Here is a 14808-nt window from a genome sequence, read left to right as displayed (position 1 = left end):
GTTGCGAGCTGAGTGCTGTGAGTGTGATCTCCCATCCCGAATGCGCGAGTTAAAAACATGCGGAAATGGCTCCCTCTGCTGGCTGTAGTCTTTAGCCTCTGGCCAACAATTCCTCCAATGGCGCAAATTGACGATATTTGCATCATGGGAGGAATTTTTCCAGAAATAAAATGCATAAATCTCTTGTCTCAGGGGGATGTGAGGGGGGGGGGAGCACAATCATTCGAATATATTCCAGGGTTTCTACGGATACAAAGCCATATGCTAATCACTGAAGTAACCCTTTAATTGACAGGCGACTCCCTCAGACGTCCCGGCTCCTTGGTTAAATAGCAATTGTCTCACAATTTACAAATAGTTAGAAAAATGTGGGATATTGTAAGAACTCAACTGAACAAAATATATAACACTGGCCTTGTGGTTTTTGGATATTTTACTGAAAATAATTATACATAGTGCACCTTTAAAACTAGCCCAATTCCCTGGGAAAAAAACACAAACTTGGCAACATTGAGTCAAGTGTTCATTGCTTCAAAGTCAAAAAAATGTAAGTTTTTAGAAACAGGGTCACTGAATATGTTCTTTGAAACCTACAGTGTCCTTATCCTGACATATATTCTCAGTTTTGAGAATGAACAGTTGATTTACCTCAACCGTAAGCCAGTGAAGTATAAAAGTGTGAAACCCAGTAAAGTCCCTTATCTCACAGTAAAACCTGCATTTGTTTTTGCAATTTACCTCAGCCATGACATTTTGACCCCATTCTCAGGCCCCTTGGCCCCCACAGTCTGCTACAACTAAAGCCACTGAAGTGGAACAGCAGCTCAAGGGACCTGTTTTAAGTGTGTGTACTGAAAAATGCCTCTTTAGTAAATGTCCATCTATGTGGAGAGTGAGAACGAGATAGGATGAAAAGCAGTTGGAAATATGCTAATGGTAGGTTTTTGTTTGATTTTAAGGCATCACAGATAAGAATTCATGCATTGCTCAAATCGGCAAAGCTCAAACCTCTGCAGTTTCATAAATGTGTTATTTGGGACAAATTCAAGTGGATTCAGGCCCCTCAGATGTGGATTAAAATGAACTGCATGATATTATGCAATGCTGATGTCAAGGCTATATGTGCTGCGAGTACACAGCAAGATGAATGACAAAAAACACCTGTATTGACACATAATCTCATTATGTCAGCCCCTGAGTTTACTGATCAATACCAATAAATCATTCAAAAGAACATAACACGAAAGTCTTTTACTTTCAGCTCCCCAGATATGAGCAGCAATTTTAAGATCTTAAATTTGCTACACTGAAGTGCGCAATGTGTCGTTCAGTCAATACTATAGATTTGAATTAATCCAACAGACAAGGTCAGATTTCTAGACAGTTAAAATGTTCCAGAGCTTGATGTATTTTCCATGTAATTTCTTGTTTAAAATCCTGGGGCTCTAAAGCCATTAACAATATAAAAGTGTAGCAGTTTCGTCTATATTGACACCTTTAAACGCACAGTATTTTTGAAATAGAAACCCAAGGTTGGAGCTGTGGCTTAGTGTTTAGTGCTCTGGTGCTCATCTCGGAAATTACGGTTTGAATCTAGCCTGCATTATATAACGATTCCATTCTCTACAATAATTTCCAGTCAGCTTTTTTCGCTGTCAACATAAAGCAGCAGAAATTCAAAAAGAAAAAGACAAATAACTAGACAATAAAGGAGAGCATGAGATGAAGGTTTATGATCATAATTCAAGCTGGGCAATGTTGTATTCCTGTGAAGACACAGATTTGAGATTTTGCCTCATCTTTTGAATCCTGCATAGTTCTGGCACTTCTTTCTGGCAGTGCATTTCCACTGTAATGGAATAAACTGTCAAGAAGAAACAGCAGATTTCCGATTTGGTAGAGCATCCAAGCAAAATGGTTTACCTACCAATTGTCTGAAATCTGATCACTAGACTATCTCATTTTGGCACTCTGCTGCCCTCTGTGGATGGAATGAAAAGCAGAAATGAACATTTTGACATCATTTACTCTCACTCATGTCATTCCAAACCTTTATTTCTTCAATGGAACACAACAAGATAACATTTTAAGACAAAGCAAACCATAAAATCATCATCAATACATCTTAACTCCCCTTGAGTATCATCAACAGCTGTGATTAGATCACAGATTGAGTCAGTGACTAAATTCGGAGAACTGGATCAGTAAGAATGAGTAAATAAATCATTTAAGGCTTGTTCACACCAAGGACGAGGTTTTAATAATCATTCTAATTCTATGAGAATATTGAAGTCCACAACAAAACTATAACATTAAATGACACAAAGGAACGAGATAATTGTAATTTTTTCAGAATCTTTTTTGAACACCAATCAGAATCCATTCTGCTTCAAAGCACTTTATTGCATGAATCTTTCGCCAATCATTATTACATATTCGGGTCTTCAGTGACCCGGATCTCGATCTAACACAGATGGCTCGCTCCCCGTCGCGATAATAAAAAACTCTCCTGATATTAGAGTAACAATTATAGAAGAATAAAATAAAGCATATATTGTTACCTTTTAGAGCTTGGAAGCAGATGTTTTATACCATCATCACTGTCCTCAGCAGAGCTCATTTCAGTACATTCAGAATCATATTTGCCATCTCAATCATATTCTCAAAATTATAATTTTCAACAACTTCAAAATCAATATTTTAGTCGCTGACAGCTTCTTCACCAGATCCACCATCAAGTGACAGTGGCACTAATATTTGATTGTGTTCAGACTTGCTATTCCTGATGATACTTACTATTTTTTTTTCTGCCTGCGGTAACTATGAGTGAAATGTAACATTGTGTATCAGATATTATTCAGTCATCAAAGATTCAATTTTTGTTGTGCAGAAAGAATATACTTTCACACCTCGGGTCTTTGGTATTTGTCACCCTATACAAATTTGAAAAAAAAAAAAAAGAAAGTTATACTTTTTGTTGTTGTTGTTATATCGTTTCTAATGATTTAAATACTAAGAATGTGGATGTCAAACTTTTAAAAAAATAATGAGGAGGAGGGTAGTGAATGATATCCCAGGTCACTTAAGACCCGAGGTATGTGCTTAAGGGTTAAAGCGGTAGACGGCAAAACTGCAATGCTCACTTATAAAACACAACGTCCTTGTCTGTTGGTGTGTGGACACTATTGTTATCATTATAGTTATCTCTGCAAGTTATCGTTCTTGGGGTTAACTGACCTTTACACCGGTTTTGTGATGTTTGCTCATGGATTTTCTGTGAATAATTTCAACGTTTTGATCTGTTCCTCACACAAAGCTATTACTGTGTTTCCGGACTTGGAACAACATGAGGGGGAGTAAATGATGACAAAATATAAAAAAAAATTTAAAAATTGTGAGAACTATCCCTTTAAGAAGAGTTCAGTAGGTTAGGCAGATGGCGCCAGTTGGCTCATCAATCTGTTTTATGTGAGAGCGATAGAACGAACAGATGCAGTCGAATGAATAAAACTTCTCTGAATCTTCAAAGGTGAAAAGGAATGCGAAAAGTTGAAGAGATTAATCTGAACTAATGAGATCATCAGACTCCAAAAATCATTAATGCAATGACATCCTCCCTAAATGGCTGTTAGTAATTTTCAGAGAGAATGAAAGGTTCAGCGGAGGTGGTTCTGGGAAGGGCTGGATTTCATCTCACTTTAACATTATGCAAATTCCTTCTTAATCCATGACGGCTTATCCCAGCCAATGAGGTCAGTGACTTTGCATCCCGGGTGAAGATTTCCACTATAAAAGCTAACACGCAGAGAGAATCTACATTATATCTCGGGTTCCTACTGCTGTTACAGGCTCATTAAGCATCTTTAACTTGAGGGAAAAAACGTCTGCTTAGAATCTGTTGGGGGATTTTGAATAACAGACTCCAGCCTCTGTTACCTGTGGTGATACGGCAGGTGTGGATAACTGATTATAAGACAGGCTTTTCACAATAGCAGGCTCAGCAAAGAGGAGAGAGACATCCAGCTATGTACTCCTGATCATCTTGGGACAGCCTAGTGAGCATAATGGGAACAGTAGCGCATTGCTTCAGGCGCAGTAACGCAGTGGGAGAGATGGGATATGAAGGAAGCCGGATCCTGGTGTGCGCTTGTATGTTTGAAATGCTCCTTTTTATACTTAAGACTGTCTCTTACTGAAAGTCTTCAGTTCATCTAAGGTGACTTGGGCTGTGCATTATTAGCTTAGCTAGCTTCAAACTTTGAGCTAGAATTCAAAGTGGAACAATACTATGTGAAAACAATGATAGTTTAAAGGCACAATATGTAAGATTTTTAGATTGAAATTTTCAAAAACCACTTGTTGTTGACCTGTGCACACATATTATCCCAAATGTTTCCAATAATGTTTATACACAGAGAAATCAGCAATTTTAGCCAGTGTTACAGGTCATGTCATTGCGTCACCTGTCAATGACGTCATATCTGCTCTAGCCTTGGTTTCCATAGAAACCAGGGAAACACCAAAGACGTTTTAATATAGTATGTACAGTATTTTATTAGACAGCCGAGCAAATCTTTGGATATACATTTATCATGGGAGGGAGCGAGCCAGACCGTGGCATAAGTGCAAATGAGTGTCAACTGCGAGCCACACTGGTCTCGAGTCCTCTCATGAGGGAGCTCGGAGGCATATAAGGACGAATGACACCAGTGAAGGACGTGAGAGGACCAGGCCTGGAATTGATGTTTGGTTTTGTTTATGTTTTATTATGTGTGTGCGGGCAGTCGTCCGTGAGGGGCTGCCCGCGTTACTTTCGTTTTGTTTATTTATATTGAATTAAAAGTTGTTGAATGTTCGCCAGTTCCCGCCTTCTTCCTTCCTATCTAAGAACGTTGTTACACTGGTGCCGAAGCCCTGGAGGAATGAGGGACATGCTGTCGAAGAGCCTCACGGCTGAGGGGGATCGCGGTGCTGAGGAGTTCGAGCAGCGTGGATGAGGAAAGACCTCGAGTGGCTGCACCAGACGATGGTGCTGGAGCGAGTGAAGACCGGTGGGACGAAGAGCTCGCTGCCTTGCCCCTGGGTCGAGGTGGGGTGGCGGCCGTCCTGGAGGGAGCGGTGGACTCACCAGTGTTCGCCGTGGGCCGGAGCCTGCTGCCGTCCGCCATGATGGGGAGGAGCAGGGAGCACGGGGCTCGCTGCCGACTGCCCTCAATCGGAGGAGCCACCACCGTCCACCAGGGTGTGGAGGAGGATCGGGCCATCCACTGGGCGTCCAGCACCATCGCCTGGCACCGTGAGGAAGAGCCTCTCGGCTGGTGAGGACCAAGCAGCAGTGTGTCCGGGAACCGGAACAGAATTTTTTTTCCTCTCTCCACTCTCTCGTCCTGTCGCTCTGTCTTCATCTCCCATTTCTCTCATCTCGTCTATTTATACCCCAGACGTGTGAGATGCGGAAATTAGGCCACCCGGGGGGGAGTAGGCGCCGTCTTGGGTGTACCCTCCGGCCTGCGGGTGATGGGGGTATGTGGCGAGGTGGACGAGCAAGAGACATGGGAGGGAGCGAGCGAGACAGTGGCGTGAGTGCAAATAAGTGTGACCTGCAAGCCACACCGGTCTCGAGTCCTCTCATGAGGGAGCTCGGAGGCATATAAGGATGAGCGACACCAGTGAAGGACGAGAGAGGACCAGGCCTGGACTTTACAGTTGGTTTTGTTTATATTTTATTATGTGTGTGCGGGCAGTCGTCCCTAAGGGGCAGCCCGCGTTTATTTCGTTTTGTTTGATTAAAGCCTTTGTTGAATGTTCGCCGGTTCCCACCTCCTTTCTTCCCATATTTATGAAGGTTGTTACAACCTCCAGTAACGTTTTTACAATGCCTCAGAGACAACACTATTTTGTCAAGTGGCTTACATAGCATAATCAGAGAGATTTCTCCATCATACAATATATTTAAAAATTAATTGTATAAAACGGTTAGTTCCCATCCTTGATTCTGATATGTTTTATCCTCACTGATGTTATTTATTGAAGCTTGTATAATTGTGAGAAAGGGATTGAGTGACCGAGTGCATAAAGCCCCGGGTATACTTTACTTTCCACTCCCGGACATGTCACGCGTGCAGCTCTGTCCGATCGCGTTCGACACATGCGCAGTAAAAAAAATAATTCTATGCTCTACCAGATATCGGAGGGACTGGTGGACTCTTCTGTACTTATGTGCATGCGCTGTTGCATGCGGACTGTCTGCGTGGCCTCGAAATTTGGGCTGCGCCTGGACTGGCTTTCCCGCTTTACCTGCATTCAGATTTAGCATATTCCCTAAGGTCCCTAAAGCTTGAATGTATGCTGCAATATCTTTTAACATTAAAGGGGTTTCCCCGTCCTGACAGTGACAGCGCTCATTTGTCAGTTGCGTTTTGTTCCAGAGTTCACACAAGTTTTAGTACTTTCAATATAAAAGTCTTCTCTATTGAGTGACTCATTGTAATCTACAATAGTAATCACAACACTAGAATGTACATTTCCTAAAGAAAATGTGAATGGTGCTTGCAGTGGCAAAACTCGGGACACGTTGCCACCCTATACTGCTGGCATGCTTTTAGCAAAATGTATTTAACATGTCGTTTAGCAACATTCATTTAAGTCATCCTGTTTTTATTAATATGATATTATAATATAGATCTAGATTACTGCAAAGTGCAACAAGTCTCTCATACCAGCCACCGAGGTAACACACAAAAAACATTATTACATAACTTTCAACACACTCAAATGTATTTAGTATGAATGTTTTCAACCATGTAAAACAGCCCTGCACAACCCCATGCAGTGGAAAAAACAGAAGCAGCTGACTGCAGCACAAGCATAATAAAGCTCAGAGAACCAAGTTTCACACAGGTCGTCCTGCTTCATATCACCGTAACTTTAATCTATTTTCTCATTCATGAACAATATTTTTGCCCGAATCTGTGCCGGACTACATTCCATCGGCTGTGGAGGTGAAGAGTCCAGACTACAACTCCCATGATTCCACACTCATTCGCGGCATCATCAAGCTAAACCTTTGTTTTGAATCAGCGGCGTCTAGCGGCGAAACTTACATACTGTGCCTTTACAAGTGTGTCTCTGATGTTTTCAAAACGTCACATGCTCTGTTTGTTTGAGCTACCCTCCCTGCCTGACATAGCAACAGTAGTTCCACCAATAGTATGGAGTCTGGGGTGGAGCTATTTGTTGCTGTAACCAGTGGCAGATGGAGAGAGTTAACATTAAAATTTAAAGTTTAAATTTAGTTAAATTTAGTTTGATCTGTACATCACTGACACACTTCACCTTCAATGCGTTATTGTCATGATTTACATCATGCTCACGATCTTGTGGTTCCAAACCTGTATGACTTTCTTTCTTCTGTGGAACACAAAAGAAGCTATTTTGAATTTTGTTATTTTAGCATGAATTATACACTGGTAACACTTTAGTTTGGGGGTGAATTATCACTATTAACTAGTTGCTTATTGGCGTGCTTATTTTACGATATTGGCTATTTATTAGTACTTATAAAGCACATATTAATGCCTTAATCCTATCCAATGCCTAACAACTACCTTACTTAATATTTATAAGCAGTAATTAGGAGTTTATTGAGGAAAAAGCTGTAGTTAATAGTGAGAATTGGACACTAATCTAAAGTGTGACCTATTATAGTATTCATTGATATTATGAACTAGCCTTTATTTCTATTATGTTCAGTTTTCAATTTAGTTTTAGTAATTTCGTTATGCATTATTTCAATGAACAGTTTTTTTATTCAAATGAAAACTGGTCTGACGTTGTTTGAAACATATTTAAAAATGTCTTCTTTTGTGTCCTGTAGAAGGAAGAAAGCCATACCAGTTTGGAACGACAAGAGTAAATGATGACAGAACTTTCATTTTTGGGTGAACTATCCCTTTAAATTCAGGGCCTGTTACAACATTCCTATCAACCAATCCCTGCCCTTAGATTTTAAGGTTGATGATTGATGGATAGGAATGTTGTCAGAGGAAAATGAACTTGGTTAAACTTATAAAATATAAATAAAAAATGACAATTCTGCATTCTCTTTCAATTCATATTCAAACGAATGAATGCAATTTTGCATTCTTTCAAATCCAATTAAAAATTGAAATGAACTGGAATTTCTCATTTAAATTCTGACACAGGAGAAAACACTCGGTAAACAAGAAAACACAAGGAACTATCCCAAAGATGAACATGAATACTCTGATGATTTGGACAAACCATGCCTGCTCTGCTAAATGGAGAGTCACAAATATTTGAAGGTTTTCCCAACAGTAAATATTAACAAAGTCAAACAGCACAACACTGATCTACTGTTTTCTAATAAACATGCACAAGTCTGTCTGTATACTGTACAACAGATGAACAGCAGGAGAAAACCACACATGCCGTTTCAGTTTCTCCAATCATGTAACAAGATCACTCAGACTGATGAGACATCTCAGAGAGACAGATTGTACCGTTTTAAATAACTCATAACGGCAAACCAAACATGAATGGGCGCGTGGTTGTTCCCAAAGGAAAACGAGTGTTTGTTTTCCCCTTCCATAAAGCCGCTATTTTATCTGGAGCAGCAAATTATATATTGCCGTCATTTTTCATGATTATTGTTGCTTATGCACCATTTACATAGAGATTGCATTGCCTTGCTAGTGAGAATGGCCTCCTAAACACTACGGTAATGATGTAGTGGCGTTTCAAATGATGGAGAGGGTCACTTTGCCCCGCTGTAAGGCTCCGCTGCATGCCAATCAGGCACAAAAACGAAATTTAATAGCATCTGGTTACTGCTTGTTTATTCAAGAGTATAATTAACTGCCAGTTATTAGTGTTCTGGAGACAGTTTTTTCATTTTTAATTCATGATAAGGGGCACATTTCAAACACAAGAAAGTAAAGATTGTGTCAAAAGCTGATTTGCATAGAGTACATTATGAATTTTCCATAAGTCGACTTTTATGTTTGGCGTTTGAGGGGGATACAAAATCGTTTTTAATGCAAGTACAAATGTTCTTTTCTGTAATTGCCTCTTATGAAGGACAAAGCAGTCAAACTGCGTCTACACAATACTTCATTAGTTATCACTGCCGCATTTGACTAACTGATCACCACATCAGACGACTAAACAGCAATTTACAATTAAGCTAAAAAAATCCAGCGGTTTTTATGAGTGCACACACTTTAAAATATTTAAGAAATATATAAAAAGTAAATGAATAAATTATGACTTTACATTTTTAGACAATTACATGGATATTATAGTAATGATTAATCATTCAAGTTTATACATTTGCTCATAATTTATATACCCCTCTTTTCTCATACATTCACAAACCCTTTTCAACTTACCTGACATTACACTATTTATATAATTTTGTTGACATTTTATTATGGGGAACACATTAAATATTAAAGGGTTAGTTCCCCAAAAAATGAAATTTATGTCGTTAATGACTCACCATAATGTTCCACACGCATAAGACCTTCGGAACACAGTTTAAGATATATTATATTTTAGTCCCAGAGCATATGCAGTCTATGCACACTTTGCTGTCCATGTTCAGAAAGGGAATAAAAACATCATCAAAGTAGTCCATATGTGACATCAGTTTGTTAATTAGAATCTCTTGAAGATTCAAAAATAGGTCCAAAAATATCAAAAACTACGACTTTATTCAGCATTGTCTTCTCTTCCGTGTTCCTCCAAAAAGATTCAAACGGTTCATGAATCAGTGAATCGATCAATGATTTGGGTCGTCAATGTCACTTGATTTTGTGTCAATAATCTCCTAATTTACTCCTTAATAATAATTAATAAGGTAGTTTTTGTAGCATTTAAGTCTAGGTGTTGGGTAGGATTAAGGGGTGTTAAATACAATCAAGACATTAATGTATGCTTTATAAGTGTCAATATTCTAGTTATTTGCATGAATAAGGAATTAGTTAATAGTGTGAATTTAACCCTAAAATAAAGTGCTACCATTATTATTCTGGTTGCCAGAATAATAATCTTACCACGGTGTGTTAATAGGCCAGAGGAGAACTGGCACCCCGACTGAGTCTGGTTTCTCCCAAGGTTTATTTTTCTCCATCACGCCCTGATGGAGTTTTGGTTCCTTGCCACTGTCGCCTTTGGCTTGGCTTGCTCAGTTGGGGACACTAAAAATATGATTAAAGTTATTCAACTTATTATACAAATAAAATGTATGAATTAGGTCTTATTTAATTCTATAAACTATAATACTGATCTGCCAACATTGTCGATATATGATAAATTAAAATAAGCTGATAACATCACTGTTTTCTCCAGAACGACTGTACAGCCAAATCTAATTTTGTCGCAATATTATCCTGTTTGACACTGTGAAGCTGCTTTGACACAATCGTGATTGTAAAAGCGCTATATAAATAAAGTTTCAGCAAACATTCAGCAAAGGTTAAGTAGACCATAGCAAATAACCATGGTATTACCATCTGAAAAAAACACTGTACAATGGTCTGTCACAGAACTTTTAAGAGAAATCCATAATCCTGTCAAAGTCAAATTAAAGCTCCTAGACTACATTCAGACAGCATGTGCACATACACACACACACACACACACACACACACACACACACACACACACACACACACACACACACACACACACACACACACACACACACACACACACACACACACACACACACACACACGTTGTGTTTTTGTGAATTGTGGGGACATTCCATAGGCGTAATGGATTTTACACTGTACATTCTATTCCCCTACACTGCCTCTGCCCCTAAACCTACCTTTACATTTTCCAAAAAAACATAATTTAGTATGTTTATGAATCCAGGTCCCCACAATGTAGATGATCTCAGGTTTTACTATCTTTGTGGGGACATTGTGGTCCCCACAATGTAATATATACCCGTACACACACAGACACAGACACACAGACACACAAACACATACACACGCACACACACACACGCACACACACACACACACACACACACACACACACACACGTCTAGGGGACTCTCCATAGACCTAATGGTTTGTATATTCTCTCCCCTTACACTAACCCTACCCCTAAAACCTACCCATCACAGAAAACATTATGCATTTTTACATTTTGAACAACAACAAAAAACTGATGATTTATTAATTTGTAGCCTCATTGGGGAACCTCAATTTAGGTCCCAATGGTGACATGAGTACCCATGAGTCAGTGTGCGCTCCGTCCCCACCGGGATAGAAAAACATGTACACACACCCACCCACACACACACACACAGGGATAAACACAGTTGATGAGCCTGGAGGAATGATCTTAATCGCTCACATGTGTCTCCTCATTTAATTGTATTTCCATAATTACAACATAATTAACGTGGCATGTCCATGTCTACATGAGCAAGAGTCTCTGCAATAATAAATCAATCACGCAGCACGAGGTGACCATGATGCGGTAGCTTACAATGCTCTTCTGGGATGCCGTGGCGAGTCCATTACTGGACCTGTGCCTGTAATTATGTCTCTATATCAAGGCCCATTCTTTTCCTTCTACTCTCTTACTTTATTGATAAGCTCCTCTGTAATTGTGGTTTCCCCTTGACGTGTGCTAACAGTAATGCTCTATATTATCGCAGGCTCGTGTGGGAGGGAAAACGAGGAATGTGAGCCATTACTGTGCGACCTATGTGACGCAAAATGAAGTGAATTATGGGTTAGCGGCAATAAGCAGAGAAATCCAAAGCGGTGTGAGCATGAATACAAATGTTTAGTTCTGGAGTTGCGAGTTCTTTGAGCCATACAAGGTCGCAATTGAACACTTTTTGTAGCTTCTTCTACCTTCTGACCTTCTTACCTCCTTGACTATTCGTTTCTGAGCAAATCGCTGAATAATGGACAACAACACATAAGCTCAGCTCGACTTTGAGGGCCCAGACTTGACGGAATGAAAGACGGGGGTTGAGGTTTTCAGACGGGTTCTTACAATATAGCCTTTTTTTTTCATGTTGCTTGACCTTTCTTCTGTTGAGACGGCAATTTCCCTTCCATCTCTGTCAAGGCATGTAATTCAGTTTCTGTGATGCTTTGTGTATGCAATGCTGATCAGCAAACTCTCAAAAAGCTTCGTACCACAAATCACTATGATGCAGTTTGTATTTTTCATTGTTCTGTCTAAACAGACATATCACAGAAAAAGTTTTCTCTTGCTTATTTGTACTACTAAACTGTAAAAAAAATATTTAAAAAATAAGTTACCTGGTTGCCTTAAAATTTTGAGTTACTTGAAATTTGTGATGACGCAGTGAAACATGACAAATTGTGCTATTTTCATGATTCATCACATTTTTTTATGTGGTTCAGATACAATAATATTTTGAGTTTCTATTTATTAAACCAATTTCCTTCATTGTATCAACTCAATTTTTTTATTTCAATAAATTCAAAGTTTTAAGGCAGCTAGCTTACTTACTTTATTAAGTTAAACCAACAATATTTTTTACAGTGTATGTATTGCATCGACTATGCACGACGCAACCAGTCCAACCAGATCATTTACTAAAATTAGCATACAAAAAAGGGTTATTTACTGTATAAACCATCAAAATATTGACACCACATTTTTCACAGCTGTTCATTAATGACCCTGATGAACGGCAATGTGAATTGCGCTCCATCAGAGGTAATTTATATAAAGAAGTCTTAAAGGAACAGCAGCACAAACAGTCTCTCTAAAGGGATAGTTTACCCAAAAAAGAAAATGATGTCATCATTTATTTAGGTTTTTCCAAAACTGTATAAATGTCTTTGTTCTGCTGTACACAAAGGAATATTTGGAATTTTTTTGTACCCAAGCAGATCTCTGCCCACATTGACTACCATGGTAGGAAGAATTCCTAACAAGATACTATGGTGGGATAATGGGGGCAGAGATCTGCTTGGTTACAAGCATTTTTTCCAGATATCTTCCTTTGTGTACAGCAGAACAAAGAAATGTATACATGATTGGAATAACCTGAGAGTGAGTAAATGATGAGAGAATTGATGACGTTTTTGGGTGAACTGTCCCTTTAAAGAAGCAGTTGATTATTTACTCATCTTTATGTAAGTCCAGAACTATAAGACATGAGGGTGAGTAAATAATTACAGAAGTTTTACATGACCATTTTCAGCTCATAAACTCAAGTAAAACACACACACACACACACACACACACACACACGCACGTACACGTTTGTTTTTGTGACATATGGGGACATTCCATAGGCGTAATGGTTTTTATACTGTAAAAACTGTATTTTCTTTCCCCTTACACGAAGGGGCACTACCCCTAAACCTACAATCACATGACACATTTTGCATTTTTACTTTCTAAAAAATCCTGTATGATCGCAGCCATACTCATCCTGTATGATTTATGAGCATTTTGAAAAGTGGGGACATGGCCAATGTCCTCATATTTCACCCTCTCCTTGTAATACCTATGTCATGCCCATGTCATTATACACATTTATGTCCTCATATGTCACAAAAACATGCCCACACACACACACACACACACAACTAATGGAAATGTATCTAAAATTATAAGGGACGTAAGACAAAAAAACTAAACTTAAAACACACCAAATACATTTAGAAAAAAAATAAGACAGCGACTGCGAATGTGTAGACTTTATCCCAAAGCTACGTCGCACCTCTTGAAAGAAATTCAATTCAGACAGTCAATCAGTTGAAGTCAGTGAAGCGAGATGTACATCAGAAAATAATCTGGAACCCTCATACAGAAACACATTTCAGAATGTTCTCTGGAAGCTTACCTGTTTCTCGTGAGATCTGAACGAAAGCCTCCACACCACTCTCTCCATAATTCCCCTCAGATGCCAGCGTGGAGACGTAGTTCCAGCCCATGGCGGTCACAATGTCCAGCATAGCTTGGGCCTGGTAGGAGTCAGGCGGCACAACCCGGGAGAAGAAATCGTAGCGGGTGTTATCGCTCAGCTCTGGCGCTGTGGATGCATAGCTGATCTGAGGGATCTGTTAAGGGGGTGAAAAAACAAACTGTTATGCAGAAAAGATTTGAAAGATTACATTTTCGAGTTCTAAGCCAGAAATAGAAAAGTTCTTAGAGAGGACGTATTATGCCCTTTTTCAAAGTCTATTAGACGGTCTATTAGAAAATGCTTCATGCTTGAAATTTCCAAAAACATAATTTTTCACATATTTTACATTGTTGCAGCACCTCTCATCCCAGTCTGTCAATAACACTGTCTAAATCTCTATGAAGCCCCTCCTTCCCAAAAAGCACAACATGATCTGATTGGCTGGACCAGTGGGCTGTAATTGGTCAACAGCTTTCGAGCCTGTTTCGGAAATGTCACGCTAGGCCTGTCGTGGTAGTCAATAAAACAATTAACCGCACAATTAAAAAAATTATCTCTATCATTTTTCTGGCTGCGATAATTTCCATTTGCATGCTTGTTTGTTTTCCTCGTCTATTTCGCTGACTGCACGCGTCTGTTTGGGGAGGTGTTTATACTCAACGACTTGGTGACGGCGTGATGAGACGTCATGCTCGGACAGATTCGCCTGGAACTCGTGCTTCTTCGGTTGCGGAGCTGCACGCAAAGTTACAAAATTTGACGTGCACAGCACCAAGTGAAATGGGGTCTCGCGCACTCCGCGTTAATGTCATTTTTTTGTCGCCCGCACCCTCGCGGTCGTGCGGACGCGTCGAGTATAAACA

The 14808-nt window shown here is 39.5% G+C and overlaps 1 protein-coding gene across 1 annotated transcript in view; it reads right to left on the bottom strand.

Annotated features, from left to right (window-relative positions):
- Positions 1 to 14808, bottom strand: part of grm8b (glutamate receptor, metabotropic 8b) — a 264952-nt gene that overhangs the window by 152477 nt on the left and 97667 nt on the right. The window contains exon 3 of the mRNA XM_067435819.1: positions 13883 to 14099. Coding sequence (XP_067291920.1) covers positions 13883 to 14099 — 217 coding nt within the window. The remainder of the gene's footprint in view (positions 1 to 13882; positions 14100 to 14808) is intronic.

This window comes from Pseudorasbora parva, chromosome 25 (genome assembly GCF_024679245.1).
Source record: "Pseudorasbora parva isolate DD20220531a chromosome 25, ASM2467924v1, whole genome shotgun sequence".
In the NCBI taxonomy this organism is placed as follows: domain Eukaryota; kingdom Metazoa; phylum Chordata; class Actinopteri; order Cypriniformes; family Gobionidae; genus Pseudorasbora; species Pseudorasbora parva.
Note: the sequence above shows the minus strand (reverse complement) of the source record. Positions and strands in the feature narration are given on the sequence as shown.